This window comes from Vulpes vulpes, chromosome 1 (genome assembly GCF_048418805.1).
Source record: "Vulpes vulpes isolate BD-2025 chromosome 1, VulVul3, whole genome shotgun sequence".
NCBI lineage: Eukaryota > Metazoa > Chordata > Mammalia > Carnivora > Canidae > Vulpes > Vulpes vulpes.
In genome coordinates, this window is record NC_132780.1 from 67,273,929 (window position 1) to 67,291,619 (window position 17,691).

A 17,691-nucleotide genomic window follows, 5' to 3' on the forward strand; every position below is an offset into this window, starting at 1 on the left:
TTTCCCAAGATTTTCATAATGCAGAGGAAAAATACTGTAGGATAAATTTTAAAGGGATAGAGACAGTAGAGTCAAAATCAAAACTAAGTCAAATTTTATAAGATCATACAAAGTCCTGCACCAAGGCTGTTTTCTTAGACAGTTGATCCTTGACCAACACAGGGATAAGGAGCGCTGACCCCTGAAGGTCATCAAAAAATCCATATATAACTTTTGACTCCCCTCAAAATTAACTAATAATAGCCTGGTGTCAACCAGAAACCTTAGGATATCATAAACAGTAGATTAACCCGCATTTTTTACATTATATGTATTCCAAACTGTATTCTTACAATAAAGTAAGCTAGAGAAAAGAAAGTGTTATTAAAATCATAAGAGAAAATACATTTACAGTATAGTACCATATTTATTGGAAAAAGACCCACATGTAAGTGGGTATTTCACACCCATGGTGTTCACACCTGTGACGTTCAAGGTTCAACAGTAATCTGAAATGACATGAAGACACAGACTGGGATTGATGCTGTGGCCCCTGTCAGCTAGATTCAGTATCCTATTTTCAAGGACAGGGTTTGGTGGCACTGCTGCCCCAGTACCTTTCTTCAGAAGGGGTTGGGTGTGCATGATTTTGTGGTAATACCCTGGGATTTCAGGCCACTGCCTCCAGAGCCTGTGTCCTCAGGGCTTTTGCATGAGAGAAATCCATGCTCGGGGAAGGCTGACCCTCAGTCCTGTCTTTATCACAGAGGCCATCCTGGCAAAGGTCCACTTATTATTTCAGTGTGAGGCAACCTGTATTGGAGATGTTATTGGTGCCATAGTGTTTTTACCGGATGTTGTAGATGGACTGAAGTCTTTCTGTCCTGGCCCCCTCCGTAGCACCCACCAGAGAAGGACGGGGTCCTCAAATAACCTCATAGAAGGTGTCCAGCCCAACCGTCATTCCCTTCACGCCCCTCTTTGTGTGTCCACAACATGCAGCACCTCTTGCTGCAGTTCAGTACTTCCTGTCTTATTCGCCTGTCCACCTCCCCAGTGAACTTGGAGCTCCATGAGGCCATTCTGCTCACTGATGTACACAAAGCATGTTGGCCAGCACCTGTGCTTGATGGATCAGGATTTTGAATGGATGAATGAACTGTGGTTGCATTTTGCCCATCTGGGACTCTCTGCTATTAGATCCAGTAGGTCTGAACACTTGCTCTCCCTGTTCTTTGTTATTCCGCAGTTCGAGATGCTCACGGGATCTTTGCCATTCCAGGGGAAGGACAGGAAGGAGACCATGGCCCTCATCCTCAAGTGAGTACAAAACACCTACCCTTGGAGATCCATCCAATACTCGTTAGCACCTTCTGATACCAATACCTTCAGTCATGGAAACCTAGATCATTAAGTAGGCATTAGCAATAACCATAATAAACATTCTGGGCATTTTAATTACAATGGAGAGTGAATGGGATCGCCAGGTGATCCTGACAAGTCTTGCACCACAGATAACATTTTCCATCAGTGAAAATTGCAAATGTTGTCCAATGACAGGGATTTTCGATGTGATGATTGATGATGACCTTCACAAACTACAGATTTGAGGGACTGCAGAGAGAACACTGCAGGGAGTTCCCTTTCTTTTTCTATCTCTTGACCCCCGTTCATGCGGGTACCCATGCTCTTCTGCCTGACCTTGGCAGGAATCAAAGTTACCCATGTGACCGAATACAAATTTTCTGTTCAGTTCTCACGAAGAATCATTTACCATGCAAATGGATTTTGCTCTTAGGATCCTAGAAATAAGTCTACACCCAGCGTCTTGCTATAAGCCCTTAAATGTGAGCAGGCTCCGTCTAAGCACGATGTCAGAAGGGAGACATCTGGGAGGAAAAAACAGGAGTATTGCTGGGAATGGGGAAGTGGCTGTGGAACAGGTGGATCCCAGCTCCAAATTGAGGTCCCCTGCTAGACGAGGGCATGGACTTCCTGCACCTGAAGGACAAGCCATAAAGCTGCTGGTCCTCACAATCAGCTCTCTCAAATGCTGCAGATGGACAGGTCACTTTTATAAAAGTGAAAGTCTCCTAAAAAGCTTACATTTTTGTAGATTACACCATTGTATAAATGAAAGGAAAGGAATTAGTGGAGGAAACCTCATGGGATTTGCTCAGTATCTTCTGGTATCAGATTACCTTCATTGTGGGTGACATATCTATGGCTACAGTCTGTTATTTTTGCCTTGGTTACCCCTCTTTCTCTTAATTTTAAGGGGGAACAAGATCTTTACTTGCTCCAGGAGTGACTGAACATTTCTGAAGGAGCAGCACCAAACTGTTGCCCCATGGATCCTAAAGCATGATCTGAGGACCCCTGGAGACCTAAGACCTTCCTGGGGGCTTGGAAGCTCCTCCTTTACTAGAGTTTTTTTTTTTTTTTGCAGTTATTTGAAGAAGTTAGATTACTGGATTTTTTTTTTCATCATGATAAGTGTCCTCTTTAATCCCCTTTGCTTATTTCCCCAATCTCCCTACCTACCTCCCCTCTGGCAACATCAGTTTGTTCTCTAGAGTTAAGAGTCCGTTTCTTGGTTTGTCTCTCTCTCTCTGTTTTTTCTTTGCTCATTTGTTTCATTTCTTAAATTCTACATGTGAGTGAGATCATATAGTATTTGTCTTTCTCTGACTTATCTCACTCAGCCTAATACTCTCTAGCTCCATTCAAGCCTTTGCAAATGGCAAGATTTCATTCTTTTTATGGCTGAATAATATTCCACTATATATGTACATATATGTATACACTACATCTTTGTCAGCCATTTATCAGTCAATGAACACTTGGGCCCCTTCCATAGTTTGTCTGTTGTGGACATTGCTGCTATAAACATTGGGGTGCATATATCCCTTTGAATGACTGTTTTTGTATTCTTTGGGCAAATACCTGTTAGTATCATTGCTGGATCATAGGGTAGCTCTATTTTTAACTTTCTGAGGACTCCATACTGTTTACTAAGGTGGCTACACCAGTTTGCATTCCCACCAACAGTGTAAGAGGGTTCCCCTTTCTCCACATCCTCCACATCCTTGCCAACACTTGTTGTTTCTTATGTTTTGGGGTTTAGTCTTTCTGACAAGTGTGAGGTGACATCTCATTATAGTTTTGGTTTCTTTCCTTGATGATGAGTGCTGTTGAGCATCTTTTTATGTGTCTGTCCACATCTTGGTGTCTTCTTTGGAGACATGTCTGTTCATGTCTTCTGCCCATTTTTTTCATTGGGTTATTTGTTTGGGGGATGGTGATTTGTATCTGTTCTTTATATATTTTGGATACTAACCCTTTATCAGATAGTCAGTCACAGATATCTTCTCCAATTCAGTAGGTTGCCTTTCAGTTTTGTTGGTTTTTTCCTTCACTGTGCAGAAGACTTTTTATTCTGATGAAGTCTCCATAGTTTACTTTTGCTTTTATTTTCCTTGCCTGAGCAGATGTATCTAGAAAAATGTTGCTAGGGCTGATATAGATGCTCTCTTCAAGGGTTTTGATGGTTTCAGGTCTCACATTTAGGTCTTTCATCCATTCTGAGTTTATTTTTGCATATGGTGTAAAAAAATGATCCAGCCTCAATCTTCTGCATGTGGCTGCCCAGTTTTCCCAACACCATTTGTTGCAGAGATTGTCTTTTTCCCATTGGATACTCTTTCCTGCTTTGTTGAAGATTAATTGACCATATAATTGGGGGTTTATTTGTGGGTTTTCTATTCTGTTCCATTGATCTATGTGTCTGTTTTTGTGACAGTACCAGACTATCTTGATCACTACCACTTTGTAATATAACTTGAAATCTGGAATTGTGATGCCTCCAGCTTTGTTCTTTTTCAAGATTGCTTTGGCAATTTGAGGTCTTTTGTGGTTCCACACAAATTTAGGTTTATGTGTTCTAGTTCTGTGAAGTCCCATATTTTCTTCATAGTATTGCAACAGATTGAACACAGAGGTGAGTAAGAGTATCTGGCTATCGGGGTGCCCGGTGGCTCCATCAGTTGAGTGATGGACTCTTGGTTTCAACTCAGGTCATGATCTCAGGGTCCTGGGATCAAGTCCCACATTGGGCTCCACATTCAGCATAGAGTATGCTGAAGTTTCTCTCTCCCTCTCCCCAACCCCTGCGTGTGTTCTCTCTCTCTCTCTCTCTCTCTGATAAATAAATCAGTCTTTAAAAAAAAAAAAAAAAAAAGACATCTGGCTGGCTTTCATCTAACCCAGAAGAGATTCCCAAAATGTAAACAGTAGCACTCTTCAAGCCAAAGCTTTGGTTGTTATTTTGGAAAACAGAGTTCAGTTGCATTAAAAATGTTACTTCTATTAATAGGATTTTTATTATTTATTTTTAATGCTTGTATTATTTTTTAAGCAAATTGTTAAAAAGCTATTATAAAAATGTCTGCCATATAACCCACATAAACAGAAGCTCTTTGATGGCCTAAATAATTTCTAAAGTGCCAAAGAGCCCTAAGACCAAAAAGCTTGGGTGCTGCTGCCCTGGGTCACATTGATTCGATCTGTCTGTCGATGCTGACCAAGCAGGATCCCCAAGTGCCAGAGAAAACTCTGGTCATCCTTGTCATTTCACACTACAACTGTGCTTTTCAGAGCCAAGCTGGGCATGCCACAGTTCCTCAGCATGGAAGCCCAGAGTCTGCTGAGAGCCCTCTTCAAACGGAACCCGTGCAACCGACTTGGTAAGAGCCCGACACCCCAGGGACTGCAGGCGCTGCTTCCCCACCCCGCTATGCTTTTGTCTGGCTACACATTTGTCCAAGTTCACTGAAAGCAAAGGTCTTGCCAGGGGTGCAAATACTTCCCATGTCCCAGATATATGGATCCCCAAAACACAGTCCCTGGCAGATATTTTAAGCTATTTTCTGAAAGTCACTATTTTTACACAAAATGGTAACAATTTTTTCTACTCATTTTACTTGCCTTTTAGAACCCCACAAACTAAGGACAAAACAGCTGAAAGCTGCTTCTTATTTAATCCCTCTTTAGTTAATAAATGTCAACCTGTTTTAAAATCAAGATTTACATGAATGTTAACTAAGTACTAACCCATTTTCAGAATAATTCTTTACAAAAGGTTTCCCTTAGATGCTTTTCAGTGGTGCTTCTCCCACAAATGAAGTGTTGTATAGACTTTCTCCAGGTCACACAGCTGCTGAATCGCCCTTGTCCATGCGTGGGTTTTCATTCCTCATTGTCACAGGCGCTGGTGTGCGTGCCCAGTGTAGTGACGCGAGACCACTGACGAGGTAGATCCCTCAGGGCGGGAGCAGGTGCCCCACATGGTGCCAGCTGCGTGCGGAGCTGGAGGGCAATGAGATAAGGCTCCGTCTTTCTGCCCACATGGCAGCAAACACTAGAGAGCAGAGTGGAATAGGTGGGCCCTCCTATTCCCTGCCGTCCTCCAGAGAGCAGATGGTGCAACATTTTAGCACTTTGGCAAAACCCATCAACACTTTAAACTGTATACAACTCTCTACCAAGAAATTTTACTTCCAGAAGGCTATCCAGTGCATAAGTTACATGTATAAAAAATGCTTATTGATAATCTCTCTTTTTTTTGCGAAGACCTGGAAATAAGGTAAATGTCGATCAGTAAGGACACCATTAGGTAAATTATGGCACATCCATACCAGGCCTAAGGGCAGCCATTTAGATGGGGATAAATGGGGGGGGGGGCACCTGGTTGGCTTAGTCATTGAAGCATCTGCTTTTGGATCAGGTCATGATCCCGGGGTCCTGGGATGGAGCCCCAAGGTCGGGCTCCCTGCTCAGCAGAGAGTTTGCTTCTTCCTCTGCCCCTCCCCACCCAATCGCCCATTCATGCTCACTCTGTCTCATACACGTTCTCTCAAATAAATAAATAAATAAATAAATAAATAAATAAATCTTTTAAGAAATAGAAATAAATAAATGGGACAAGCTGTCACCAGGTGTCTCCACCAGGGCACAGGGGACATCTCGGCTGGGTAATTCTTTCTTGCAGAAGACTGTCTCGTGCCATAGGATATTTGGCAGCAACCCTGCCCTCTCCCTAGATGCCTCCCTCCCCAAGCCATAGCAAGCCGAGCTATGTCTAGAGTTGCCCCTGGGAACAGTTCCCCCCCCACCGCTCACCCCTACTAGACCCACTGCTCTGTCAACGCTGGCTGGAAAGATGCCCAGGATCTATCTAGTTGCATAGATGAGTTGCTGCAGAGTCTAAACGCATCCCGTGGGGGGACCTGTACCCATTTTAAAACACAGTAGGTGTCTGCAAGCAAGTATGGGGAGCCCCACATGAACCCAGCCCCTGACACCCACCTGGCACAGGCCCCAGATGGTGACTGCCAAAATGACCATCATCAAATGACTTTGATTAAAGACCCGCCAGCATGATAATTGCACACATCTTAAGGGGCGCCCCTAACAGAGCCCCAGAGGTCAGACGCTAAGGGCAGGCACTCCTCACTCTGCCAAAGGCCCTCTCAGGACAGCAGCTCTGGTCACTGGGCTGCTGAGCCGGCAGGTGCCAGTGGGGACGGCAGAGAGCCTGGAGGTCTGGGAGGGGGTGCATGCCAGGCTCCAGAGCCAGGTTTACACCATGCTGACATGCAGGGGCTGGGGTGGGGTGTATAGGTCTGACTCTCAGTCTTGAGGAACCTTGAGGGCCTCACAGAATTCCCTCTACCTTGTTGTCACTGGGCACCACAGTAAAGTCCCAGATGGGCCCCAAAGACACCAGCCAGGAATCTTGATGAGCCCTCGTTGTCCTGGCTCCATCAGAGAGGCACTGCTCCTATAGATGCCTGCGCCATACCCCTGTGTTAGGAACGCTGCTTGCACGTTCCCTGGCCCTGTGCGCTGTGTGCACCATGTGCACCTCCACACACAAATACCAGCTCCGGAGAGCCTCCTCGAATCAGTGGCTTCCCCATATTCATCCCGGGGCTCCCACAGGCAAGGCCCTCATGTCACCTGTCCTGCAATGGGGAGGGTCACAGAGACAGTGGGAGCACTCGACCCCAGGAACACAGACAGGGAGTAAAGGGCTCCACGTCTGACCCCCATCCTGGAATTGTCTTGTGATTTTGTCAATCCGCTGTCACCTGGCCTGGGGGCCTCCCCAAGATAGCAGACCGTCTCCTTGGTCACTGTGCTTTCTGGGGACAAGGTGCACAGACTTCTTAACTCTTACAGTGCATTTTAAGACCTGGAACCAAGCAGTAAACATGTCCCTCGGCTCAGTGTGTTCAACGTCACTCCCTTGAATTTATCTCTAAGAGTCACAAAGACCATAACTGTTTTTCTATTTCTGATCTGACTCTCCTCATCATGAATTAATTGATGACCTTTCGTTAATGTCTCTGTCTCTGTGGAAGTGGCCCAGAAATAATCCCTCCCTGTCCAAGGCCAGCCTGTAGTGCAGCTTGGCAGGTCTTAACCCACAGAGCACCTGCCTCAGAGCCTGGAGTGCACAGAAACATCACTGCAGGTCATTTCTACCCCTTTACGAGCCCCCTCTCCTTCTCCCTGCTTCCCCCACCAAGCCCACACTGGCAGAGTCCCTGTCTTGTTTTGTCAGTCTTCCAGATGCTGGGTTCCAACACCTGGACGCCCCTGTATTTCATTCTGTGACTCCTTTCCAAGTGCTATACCCCCAGCCAGCATGGGCACAGCCTCTCTGCACAGCCCTGGAGGCAGGTGGGAGGTCAGCTCTCCTGCTCCTCTGCCCCATCGGTTCTTTAACCAACCAGCTGAACAGCTCACTTCTCTTCCTGGGCCTCGGTCCCCCTGGGGAGGACGGTAGTGTGCATGGAGCACTGCACTAAGAAAATCATTATCTCATCAAAATCTGCACAACAGTGCTTCAAGGTAGGGAAAAGGAGACACTTAGATTTGCTTATGAGAGAGGGGTGTCCATAAGAATTACTCGTAGTTGCAAAGTACAGAAGGCCTAAGCAACTTAAAATGATTTTACCCAATGATTTAATTCTTCAAAGTGCAGTTTATTTTTCTTGCAGTAACAAGTCATATGGCCATAGAGGGTTGTAAGCGTTGGCTCGGCAACCGAACTATAGTTATCAAAAGCCCAGGTCTGCTTATCTTTTTATTACCACCCTTAGTACATTGCCTTTTCATCTTCATGAGTGGTGCCTTGTGATCACAAAGTGGCTGCCACAGCTCCAGGCGTCACATTCAGTTGAAAGGAGGAAATGGATGAGGGCAGCTGCATCTGTCCCTTTTCTCAGGAAGGCAACGCTGGGACTTCTCTTTACTTCTTGCTAAGTAGAAACTGTCACTTGGCACTTCTAACTAAAAGGAATGTGGGAAAATAAGTATTAGGATAGAAGGAATAGGAGATTGGGAATGGTTGTCTTATTAGCCAACCTCCAGGGTCAGCTGCGGGAGGTATTCGATAAAGGGTGAGCCGACCTGAGGGAGGGTCTGTGCCTGGTCGACCTTTCCCCAACTCCTCAAACCCTATTTCTCACTCCTTTCAGCAGATCTTAGGGACCCATTAGTTAGGAAGGAGAGGGACTGTATGCTATGTAATCTAGAAATAATGCACATGCATATGGGGCTCCCCAGTGCTTCCTAGGCTCTGGCTCTGGTGACACAGTGGAGCAAAACCATGGTCCTCGCTCTCACAGGGCCTTTAGCACAGCAGAAGATGCCAGCATTAGCCAAGGAAGTGGCAAATAGAGAGGTATAAGGTGGAGCTCACCGGAAGGAGAGAGAGCTTTGCAGGAATGTGGACACTGGCAAGTGTGCACCGGGGAAGGGGAGCTCGTGAGGAGCCCCGGGTGGCAGCACCGGGCAGAGGGCAGAGGGTCGCAATGCCAGGACCGTATCCCGCCTGGCACTTACTTGCTGAAGTGACCTGGAGCAGATGTCTGCACCTCTCTGGGCCACTTTCCCTATCCGTGGATTGAGGGTGATGGCAATACCTCCTTCACAGTGTGGTTGGAAAAACCTAAAGACCTAGAACAGTGCGTGACACACAGGACACGCTTTAATGTGTCTGACAAATCCATGAAAAGCAGAGATCACCGGAGCCCCAAGATCCATGGTAGGGGATCGTGTCTACACCTCTTGGCTGCACTGCTTCCTACTAACTGGACCATTGTTCTCTCCTGCTTGGCTGTGGGACAGAACAGAGAAAAGTTATCTGATGCACAAATACTGCTACACTGCGACTCTGGGAAAAACAAAACAGACTATCGTTTTATGGGATGCATTTTAATAGACATTGTTAAACCTTCTCCTGAGATCATTGCAAAAAAGAGTCTGTGTTTGACCTGTGTCTGGAGAGCCCTACGTTCCCTGACAGGAAAGCATCAAGGTGGCCTGCCGGGTCCTGAACTCAACGGGAGGGAGCGCAGGGCCCCTCCACCCACGGGGAAGGGGGACACCAGCACAGTCGCCCTCCAAGGCCCTGTCCAGGGTGCTCCACCAGGAACCTTGCCCACGGCTGAAACTTCTCTTTCGGTGCCGAGTTTGTGCTGCAAAGGTCTGTGCAGTCCCTGCCCTGTCGTTCTCGGACGGAGATCTGGGCACGTGGTGAATTGTGACTGTGCGAGCACGTGTGAAAATCACAGGCTGGCAAGGGGAGCAGACGTGGCACCTCCTCCCCGTCCCCGGCCGCCACTTGTTCCCGCCAGGGGGGAGCCTGGCTGCGGGTCCTACCCCACCAGATGTCCCCGTGGGGACCTAGACTCAGAACAGAGGAATGAAGACATCGGACCCATCCGTTGGCTGAAACACACACGAGACCAGAAGCGAGTCACACTGGTCTCCTGAGGCGGCTGAAGACTTGTGCCTGGAAGTCACTGTCCTTTCAAACACCGGTGCATTAGCTGGAGAGGATTTGTCACCACACACCGCCTGGTGAATGACACTTGGGGAGGAGCCGTATTTCCTCTCCCTCTGCTCTGGAAGAAGGAAATGATTTTCTAAATAATTTATTCTTTTGTCTTAGAATTTAATGTCACAAAAGCCACAGTTCTCTAACCCAAAGTATCATTTTGTTATTTAGTTTAAATCACTGATGAGAGAGGAAGCTGAGCTTCTCTCATTAAGTGTATGGGCTTATGTCATCTTAGAAGAGCCTGGCCCAGCAGAGCCCCCAGGAGGCATGGCTGTCGGCCCATCTGCGGCCAAAATCTGCCCCTCAGATCATCCCCAAAGGGGGTCCTGCAGCCTCCAGGAGCAGTTGGCCCGCCCTCGGAGGATACACAACAGAAGATGTCCAGACTCAGCATTAAAGAAGAAACTGTAGTTAGGATTATTATTAGTCATACGACTTTCCCTGGGGATGTAACTGAATCTAATTGTCCCCAAATCCTCTGCCATAAGGAGGGAAATCACATTGCATAGATGCATCTTGGTCTGCACAGGCAGTTGGGTCCTTCTGTCCTTTCCATTTGCTGGGAACCTTACCCTTGGCCATCAAATAGCCCCCGGCCGTTCAGGGGGCTCAGAGGGCATCCCCCTTCCTGCCCCTCACCGCTGCTGATCCTCACACGTAAGCCAGAACCTCTGTCTCTTGAATCCTACCCTGTCGAAGCAACCTGGGCCCCCAGCCCACCCCAGGCACCCTACCCCATGGCCGGCCCGTTGGTGCTGGGAAACAACAAACCTCCTGCACATCCCCCTGCACCCCTCCTGGTGCCTCCCCTCCCACTGAGCCCCCCCGGGAGGCCCACTCCCAGGCTCACACCGGCCCCACGTCCCCGCTGCCCCACTGCCTCTGCCCCTCACGCAGGAGTGGAGTTCCCAGCGGGTTCAGCCAAGCCCACTTGCATGCTGGGGGTAAAACAATAAGCTGGAAATGATGAGGGACAAACAGATAAGGGTGACTGCAGCAAAGGGTGAGACGCTCTGTGGCTGTCCCATCCCACTGATGAGCTTCCTGAGCCCACAGAACAAAGTGCCACGGACCATGCGCTTACCCCAGGGGCGTAATGTCTCCAGCTCTGGAGGCCCGGGTCCTGCATCAGGGCATGGGCAGGGTGAGAAGGAAAATCCCGGGCCTCTCTCCCAGCTCCTGGGGGCTGCAGGATCCTCGCTGCTCACAGGCTTCCAGAAGCACCAGCCTCTCCTCTGCCTTTACCTTCACTGGCATTCTCCCTGTGTCTGTGTCTGCATCCCAAGTTGCCCCCTTTCCACAAGGATGCCGGTCAGGTTGCGTGGGGGTCCCCTCCTCCCCCGCCCAGGATGCCTTCATCATAACTAGCCATATCTGCGGTGTCCCCACTTACAGATAAGGTCACGTTCTGAGGTTCTGAGGGGTCAGAACACCAGTACAAGAATTTCAGAGGGACACCCTCCAAGGGCAGGTGCACAGAAGTGTACACCTGGAAGAAAGAGCAAAGGTGCCTCTGCTTGACCTCTGACACTTTGCAGATGAAGATGCCGAGGCCCCTCCTCCACCATGGCTTGCAGGAAGGCCCTGCCACGGCCACCAGGTCTAAAGCCAGTGGCACTTCTGCCTCAGTATCCCCCCGAATGTCCTCACTCAAGACTCTGAATCTAGGTCTCTAACCTGCTGCTGACTAGAGGTATTCGCTGCTTGCCAACCGAGCTGTGTACACCTGAGCAGGTGCCGGTGACGCGGGCAGATGGTGCTGGCAGCCTCCAAGGGGAGCTCCAGTCCTCGGCCTCGGGCCTAACAGGCAAACCTGCAAACCGGAAAAGCCAGTCACTGCAGGTGTGCAAGGGCAGGGTGCTGCGGGCAGAAGGTGGGAGGGACAGAGCCATTGGAGCTGGCAGTCCTGGAGGGCGGGGTGCGCAGGGGGAGCAGGCAGTTTCCTGCGTGGCGAGCAGCGAGCTTCCACACCTCAGGAGTCTTGGAGCGCCACTTGCGTTCATTCCCACTGTGACTTTGTGCGGAGGCACGACAGCTGACTACTCTGAATTAGGCGAAGGTACAACTTATTGTACGATGCGACTCTGTGCTAAGTATGTCGGTGGCCCCCAAACAGCTGCTGTTCCCGGGAGGGGGTCAGAGGGCAAAGTTGCAGAAGACAGGCGAGGGGCATGCGTGATCTCTGTGCCTGAGGGGGGCGCTGGAGGAGGTGGTGCAGGCCAAGCAGGGGCAGCCAGGGCATCCCTGGAGGTGTCCCCCTGAAGGGCGTGGCCAGGGGACAGTCTCACTGTGCTCTAGAGAAAGCCCCTCGGGGCTGGTGTCGCTGGCTGGTTGGTCCACAGAGGCCAACGGGGAGATGGAGGAGGGGGTCAGGCTTGCTCTGAGAGGGAGGCCTGGGGAGATGAGTCCCTGGGCTGGGCCTCCCTCCGTGTCCTCATCTCCGCCCTCGAGGTGCCTTCCAGGTGTGACTCTCCTCACTCTGAAAGATTCGCAAGTCCAGGAGGTCAAGGACAAGCTCGAGCCCCGCCCACACACCGACATCTGTGTGCTTAGGCCAGGGTGGCCCCCTGGTGAGGTCCGGGCCAGCCCTCCAGAACCTCAGGGTGCGCCTCTGGGCTCAGGAAGGCCACCAGTGGTGGCTGTTCTTGTGAATGGGTTTGCAGAGCAGGGCAGAGAGTAAACGCCTCTCCAGCGAAGTTGGCCTGCTTTCCAGACCTTCCCGAGGGATGAAAGATTAGGATGGGTGCTAAAAGGGAGGAAACCCATTCTCTAGGGTTTTTCAAAGCTGATAGCTCTCTACCTCATCATCCCTCGTGAGCCTCTGTGTCTTCCTAGAGGACCTTCTAGGAGATTCTCAGACGCCCAGAGGAGTATGTGGCAGAGAAAGGAATGAGGTGCACGCGTCCATGTAAAATAGCACAGCTGTGTAGACCATGTCAGATCCCATCTCAGGCACACCTGTCGGCACGGAGCCACCCACTAGCAGGGCATTTTCTGTGTTTCTTGTTTCTGTTCTACTCCCCAACGTTGGTCTCCCCAAGACATGCTTTACAGGCTGGTCTCCGAGGTCCCATCCTGGGTCCCATCAGCGGCTGGCCAACCTCTGACAGCTTGGTCAAGAACAAGGCGCTGGTCAGCTCACACCAGCGTCCTCTGAGACACGGCCCAGCAAATGTTTTAAACACTGAACAAATGAAATTTCAAAGGGACAGCAAAATAGTTTCTAGACTGTGAAAAATAATGTGTAGGTTGCATGTGAGTGAATAAGACATAAAAAACAGACCTCGTGTTCACCTGCCCAACAGGATAGCCTGGATATTACAGGTGTGCCAGTCGGTGGAGTTCGAGGAAGCGAGGATGGTAACCGAAAGTAAGCGTGTTCTGAACACATGCCAGGAATTGGACATAAGAGTCACCTGGATGGCTCAGATGGGGAAGCATGTGACTCTTGATCTCAGGGTTGTGAGTTCGAGCCCCACATTGGGAGTAGAGGTCACTTAAAAAAATTAAAATTTAAATTAAAAAAAAAAGGGGGCACCTGGGTGGCTCAGTGGTTGAGTGTCTGCCTTCGGCTCAGGTCGTAATCCTGGGGTCCTGGGATCGAGTCCTGCATCGGGCTCCCCAAAGGGAGCCTGCTTCTCCCTCTGTGTCTCTGCCTCTCTCTTTGTGTCTCTCATGAATAAATAAATAAAATCTTTAAATAGAATTTAAAGAACAAATGATAATAAAAATTTAAAAAGAAAAGAATTCTAGATGGATGCCGTGTGGCACCAAAACAACAGAGTGACTACTTCAGAGGCATCTCAGGGGCCCCAGGGATGAAACGTTCCCAACACTGTCTGTGGAACTGAAGAAACAATAGAAATATTAGGGGAAGATACCAAAACTTTTTGAGAGTAAGTTACTGAGAAGGTGGAAGCCCAGTGCTGATGAACCCCACGGTGAAAGTGTTCGCCTTGTCAACGCTGTGAGCAGCGGAGGGCTGGACGCACCGGCGCTGAGCACGGGAGGAGGGCACACTCACCGTGACCCGTGGACGTAAGGAAGGGCCGCCTGGATGAGAGATTACACCCTCACCCCGCGTGCAGGAGTCTGAGACTCGGGTCCACGTGAACACGCCCGTTTGCCGACGGGCCATAGGTGACTACATGTTCCTACTCCCAAGAGTCGACTGTGAGCTCCCAGAGCTACTGCTCCATTGAACTTCTCAACTCATCTTTACCTGGCGTGGAGGACGTCGTGTGAGTCACCTGCCTAAAAAGAGAGAAGTACCCTCCTCTGTCCCCAACATCTCCACCGGTAAGGATGTGCCCTCACCAGCTCTGTGTGATGGGACCAATCGCAGCCCTCCGCGTGGGGCAGGGGGAGATCTCCACGGCATCGGGTCAGAGCCCGCAGCACCCAGGTGTGACCCAGGCATCTGCACAAACCCTCCCTGACTTTCCCAGCCCCCAACCCTGCTCAACCCTGCCCGACTGGCTCTGCTGTTCAGTTGACGTAAGAAGGGGTCATGGATACAAAGCGGCCTGCTTGACACGTCTCAGGAGAGGATAAATAAGACTAGATCCAAAACAATGACCGTGCGTGGTGTGTGCACAGGGGACGGTGAGGTAGCCCCGAAGAACCGTGTGCAGAAGAACTTTTCCTTCCGTTTCACATTTTCCTCCTTTTGGAACGAACACCTATAATTTTTAAGCAATAACCCAAGTGTTAATTAATTCACTGTCGACTGTTTGCTGAGGCTTCAAAGCACAAACATGGGATAAAAATCTCACTGCAGCAGAAGAAAGAAGGTGCAGACAAAAATGTGCTGATTGGGTATCCGAGAAAACCCAGCACAGAACTCGGAGTCACACCCAAATCTGTATTTCCGTTTGTGTCTCACTTGGTTCAAATCCCTGCAGACTGTGTATTTGCAAATGACGGATGAGGGTGAAGTGCAACGGGTGCAAGATGCAAAGCAGATTCTTCAAAGAAATGTAGCGATGAGTCCCCCTGCAGTTGCCTACACCCTTGGGCTCGGACGTGTGTGCTCGAAGTGCCCCCTGCCAACCGACCCATAGGGCTTCTGGCAGCCCGGCAGCACTCACCAAAGAAAGAGCTGGGAAGCAGTGCAGATCCAGGGTGGGGTTTCCTTCCTCTTTAATCCTCAGGACCGGGAGGATTTTTGAGTTCAGAGTTCTGGTCTTCATCAAAGGAGATCGGCAATGGGCTGACGGGAGCCAGTGCTGGGGGTCAGAGCGCTGATTTGTTCTGCGGTTTTCCACAGCAGCCGTCTGGGTACCCGTCACAGGCTGCTAGCTGCTGGGATCAGATCCGGGAACAAGGGAGCCAGACTCGGAAATCCAGAGAGGTCTTCAGGGGGAGGTCCTCGAATATAGAACCCATTTCCCTCTACTCGCGCGAATACTTGTGACACCAGACCTGTGGGTTTTCCACACCAGCGAAGTCTTCACTTCCCAGGAGACACCAGCTCGGTGTCCTACGATTCACTTCAGCTCTGGCTCTAACCACCCGGAGGTGGCACAGTCCCACAAGATGCCCCACTTCAGATGCCAGTCCCTCCCCCGGGGCGTCACCTGTGCTCCCCACCAACCAGCTATACATCAGGAGTTTCCGAGACCCCTTTTGTGGGTCTGATGATATGCTGAAACAGCTCACAGAACTCAGGAAATCATTTCACTTTCTACTACGGGTTTATTACAAAGGATGTTTTAAAGGATACAGATAAAGAGGTACCTAGGGTGAGGTCTGAGGGAGTCCCCTTGGAATTTGGGATGCGCCACTACCCCCCCAGCAGCACATGGATGCATTTTTGTTCATCAGCTCAGAAACTCTCCAAACCCTGATGTATGGGGCTTTCCCAAGGGTTCCACTACTTAGGCGTGCTCCATGAAATCACGGGGGGTTGGTGATGGGCTCCACCGCCAGCCGTCTCCCCTCCTTGGAGGTCAGAGGTGGGGCTGAACTGTCCCACCTTCTGGTCACGTGAGTGGTGCCCACGACCACGGAAATACCAGGAAAGGGCACTCAGGGGATTAGGATGTGAAAGCATCCAGCCCAATCCAGGAGGACTTCAGCTCCTGGGATCCCAGCACCCTGGATGGAGGACTCCACCTGACTTCCCAGGCCCTGGCAGTGTGGCTGGATGGGCAGTGCCAGGGTGGCCACAGCACCTTGAGGTGGCTCCCTCGTCCTCTACACACCTTCCTGCTCCTGCTCCTTCCCATAGCAGCCAGCAGCCACCCCCAGCCACCTTTCTGGGGTGCTGGCTGAACAGGGAACCCCTGAACCAGGCCTTGACCTGCAGAGCTCAGGGTGGGGTGCAGAATCGGGAAGTCTATGTCTCACAAACCGAGTGACACAGAACCCCCTTCCCCAGGCTTGGAACAAGAGCTGGCTGGAGACAGCCCAGCCCCCACGGCCTGCTTCCCCTTCCCACGTCCCCAAGCCCCCAGTGCCCTCCATCACCCACTGAGGCTCCTCTCCAGCCTCCCATCCTGGAGAAAACACGGAGCTCTTAGGGCCTCGGGATTTTGGTTTCTCTGGACTAATAGACTTATTTTTAGATCAGCATTGAGAGAAAAACAGAACAGCAAGTACAGCAAGTTCCCATGTATGCCCCCCACCCCCTAGACAGTTTCCCCAAGCCCTGAAGTGGTGTCAGTGCCGTGCACTTTGGCAATGGATGCACCAGCGCTGGCCTGTTCTCGGCAGGCCTTAGCAGCCTGTGTGCTTCAGGCAAATGTATAATGACGTCACCATGTGGGGCAAAACATTTCCCTGCCTGAGTCCTCTGTTTTCTGCAGATTCGACCTCTCCCCCCGACCCTTCCCCCCACCCGGCCTTGGGATTTAATGTAAGCAGCAAAGTGAAAAGAGAACTAACAAACCCAGCAGAACTATTTATAAGCAGTCTCCAGGGCCCCGGGCGGCCCCGGGGGTGGATGCCAGTCTCTCTCTGGGTTCTGTCCCGCTGGAAGCAGCCTCTCCAGGTCCTGGCTCTCTTCCTCTACCTGTAAACCCAGAGCCGTCTAACGGCGCTCTGCACTGCGGCCTGCCCTCCTGCTGCTTCTGCACGTTCTCATCCTTCTGGAAGGCCAGGCTGAGCTAGGATTAGTGGCTACGAGAGTGCAGCCAGGGGGCAGGAGCTGCAGGGCTGTCGGGAGAGCATGTGACTCTTGATCTCGGGGTTGTGAGCTTGAGCCCCAGTTCAGACACGGAGCCTACTTGGATGGATGGATGGATGGATGGGATGGATAGATGATAGATAGATGATGATAGATAGATGATAGATAGATAGATAGATAGATAGATAGATAGATAGATGATAGATAGATAGATAGATGATAGATAGATAGATAGATAGATGATAGATAGATAGATAGATAGATAGATAGATAGATAGATAGATAGATAGATAATAGATAGATAGATGATAGATAGATAGATAGATAGATAGATAGATAGATGATAGATAGATAGATAGATAGATAGATAGATAGATGATAGATAGATAGATAGATAGATAGATAGATAGATAGATGATAGATAGATAGATAGATGATAGATAGATAGATAGATGATAGATAGATAGATAGATAGATAGATAGATGATAGATAGATAGATAGAGAGATGATAGATAGATAGATAGATAGATGATAGATAGATAGATAGATAGATGATAGATAGATAGATAGAGAGATGATAGATAGATAGATAGATAGATAGATGATAGATAGATAGATAGAGAGATAGATAGATAGATAGATGATAGATAGATAGATAGAGAGATGGAA

The 17,691-nt window shown here is 49.6% G+C and overlaps 1 protein-coding gene across 6 annotated transcripts in view; it reads left to right on the forward strand.

Annotated features, from left to right (window-relative positions):
• The window catches only part of RPS6KA2 (ribosomal protein S6 kinase A2), a 347,615-nt gene that overhangs the window by 287,000 nt on the left and 42,924 nt on the right, over positions 1 to 17,691 (forward strand). For all 6 annotated transcript variants that reach the window (XM_072766322.1, XM_072766327.1, XM_072766333.1 and 3 more), the window contains 2 exons: positions 1,229 to 1,299; positions 4,636 to 4,724. In XM_072766322.1, the coding sequence (XP_072622423.1) occupies positions 1,229 to 1,299; positions 4,636 to 4,724 (160 nt within the window). The remainder of the gene's footprint in view (positions 1 to 1,228; positions 1,300 to 4,635; positions 4,725 to 17,691) is intronic.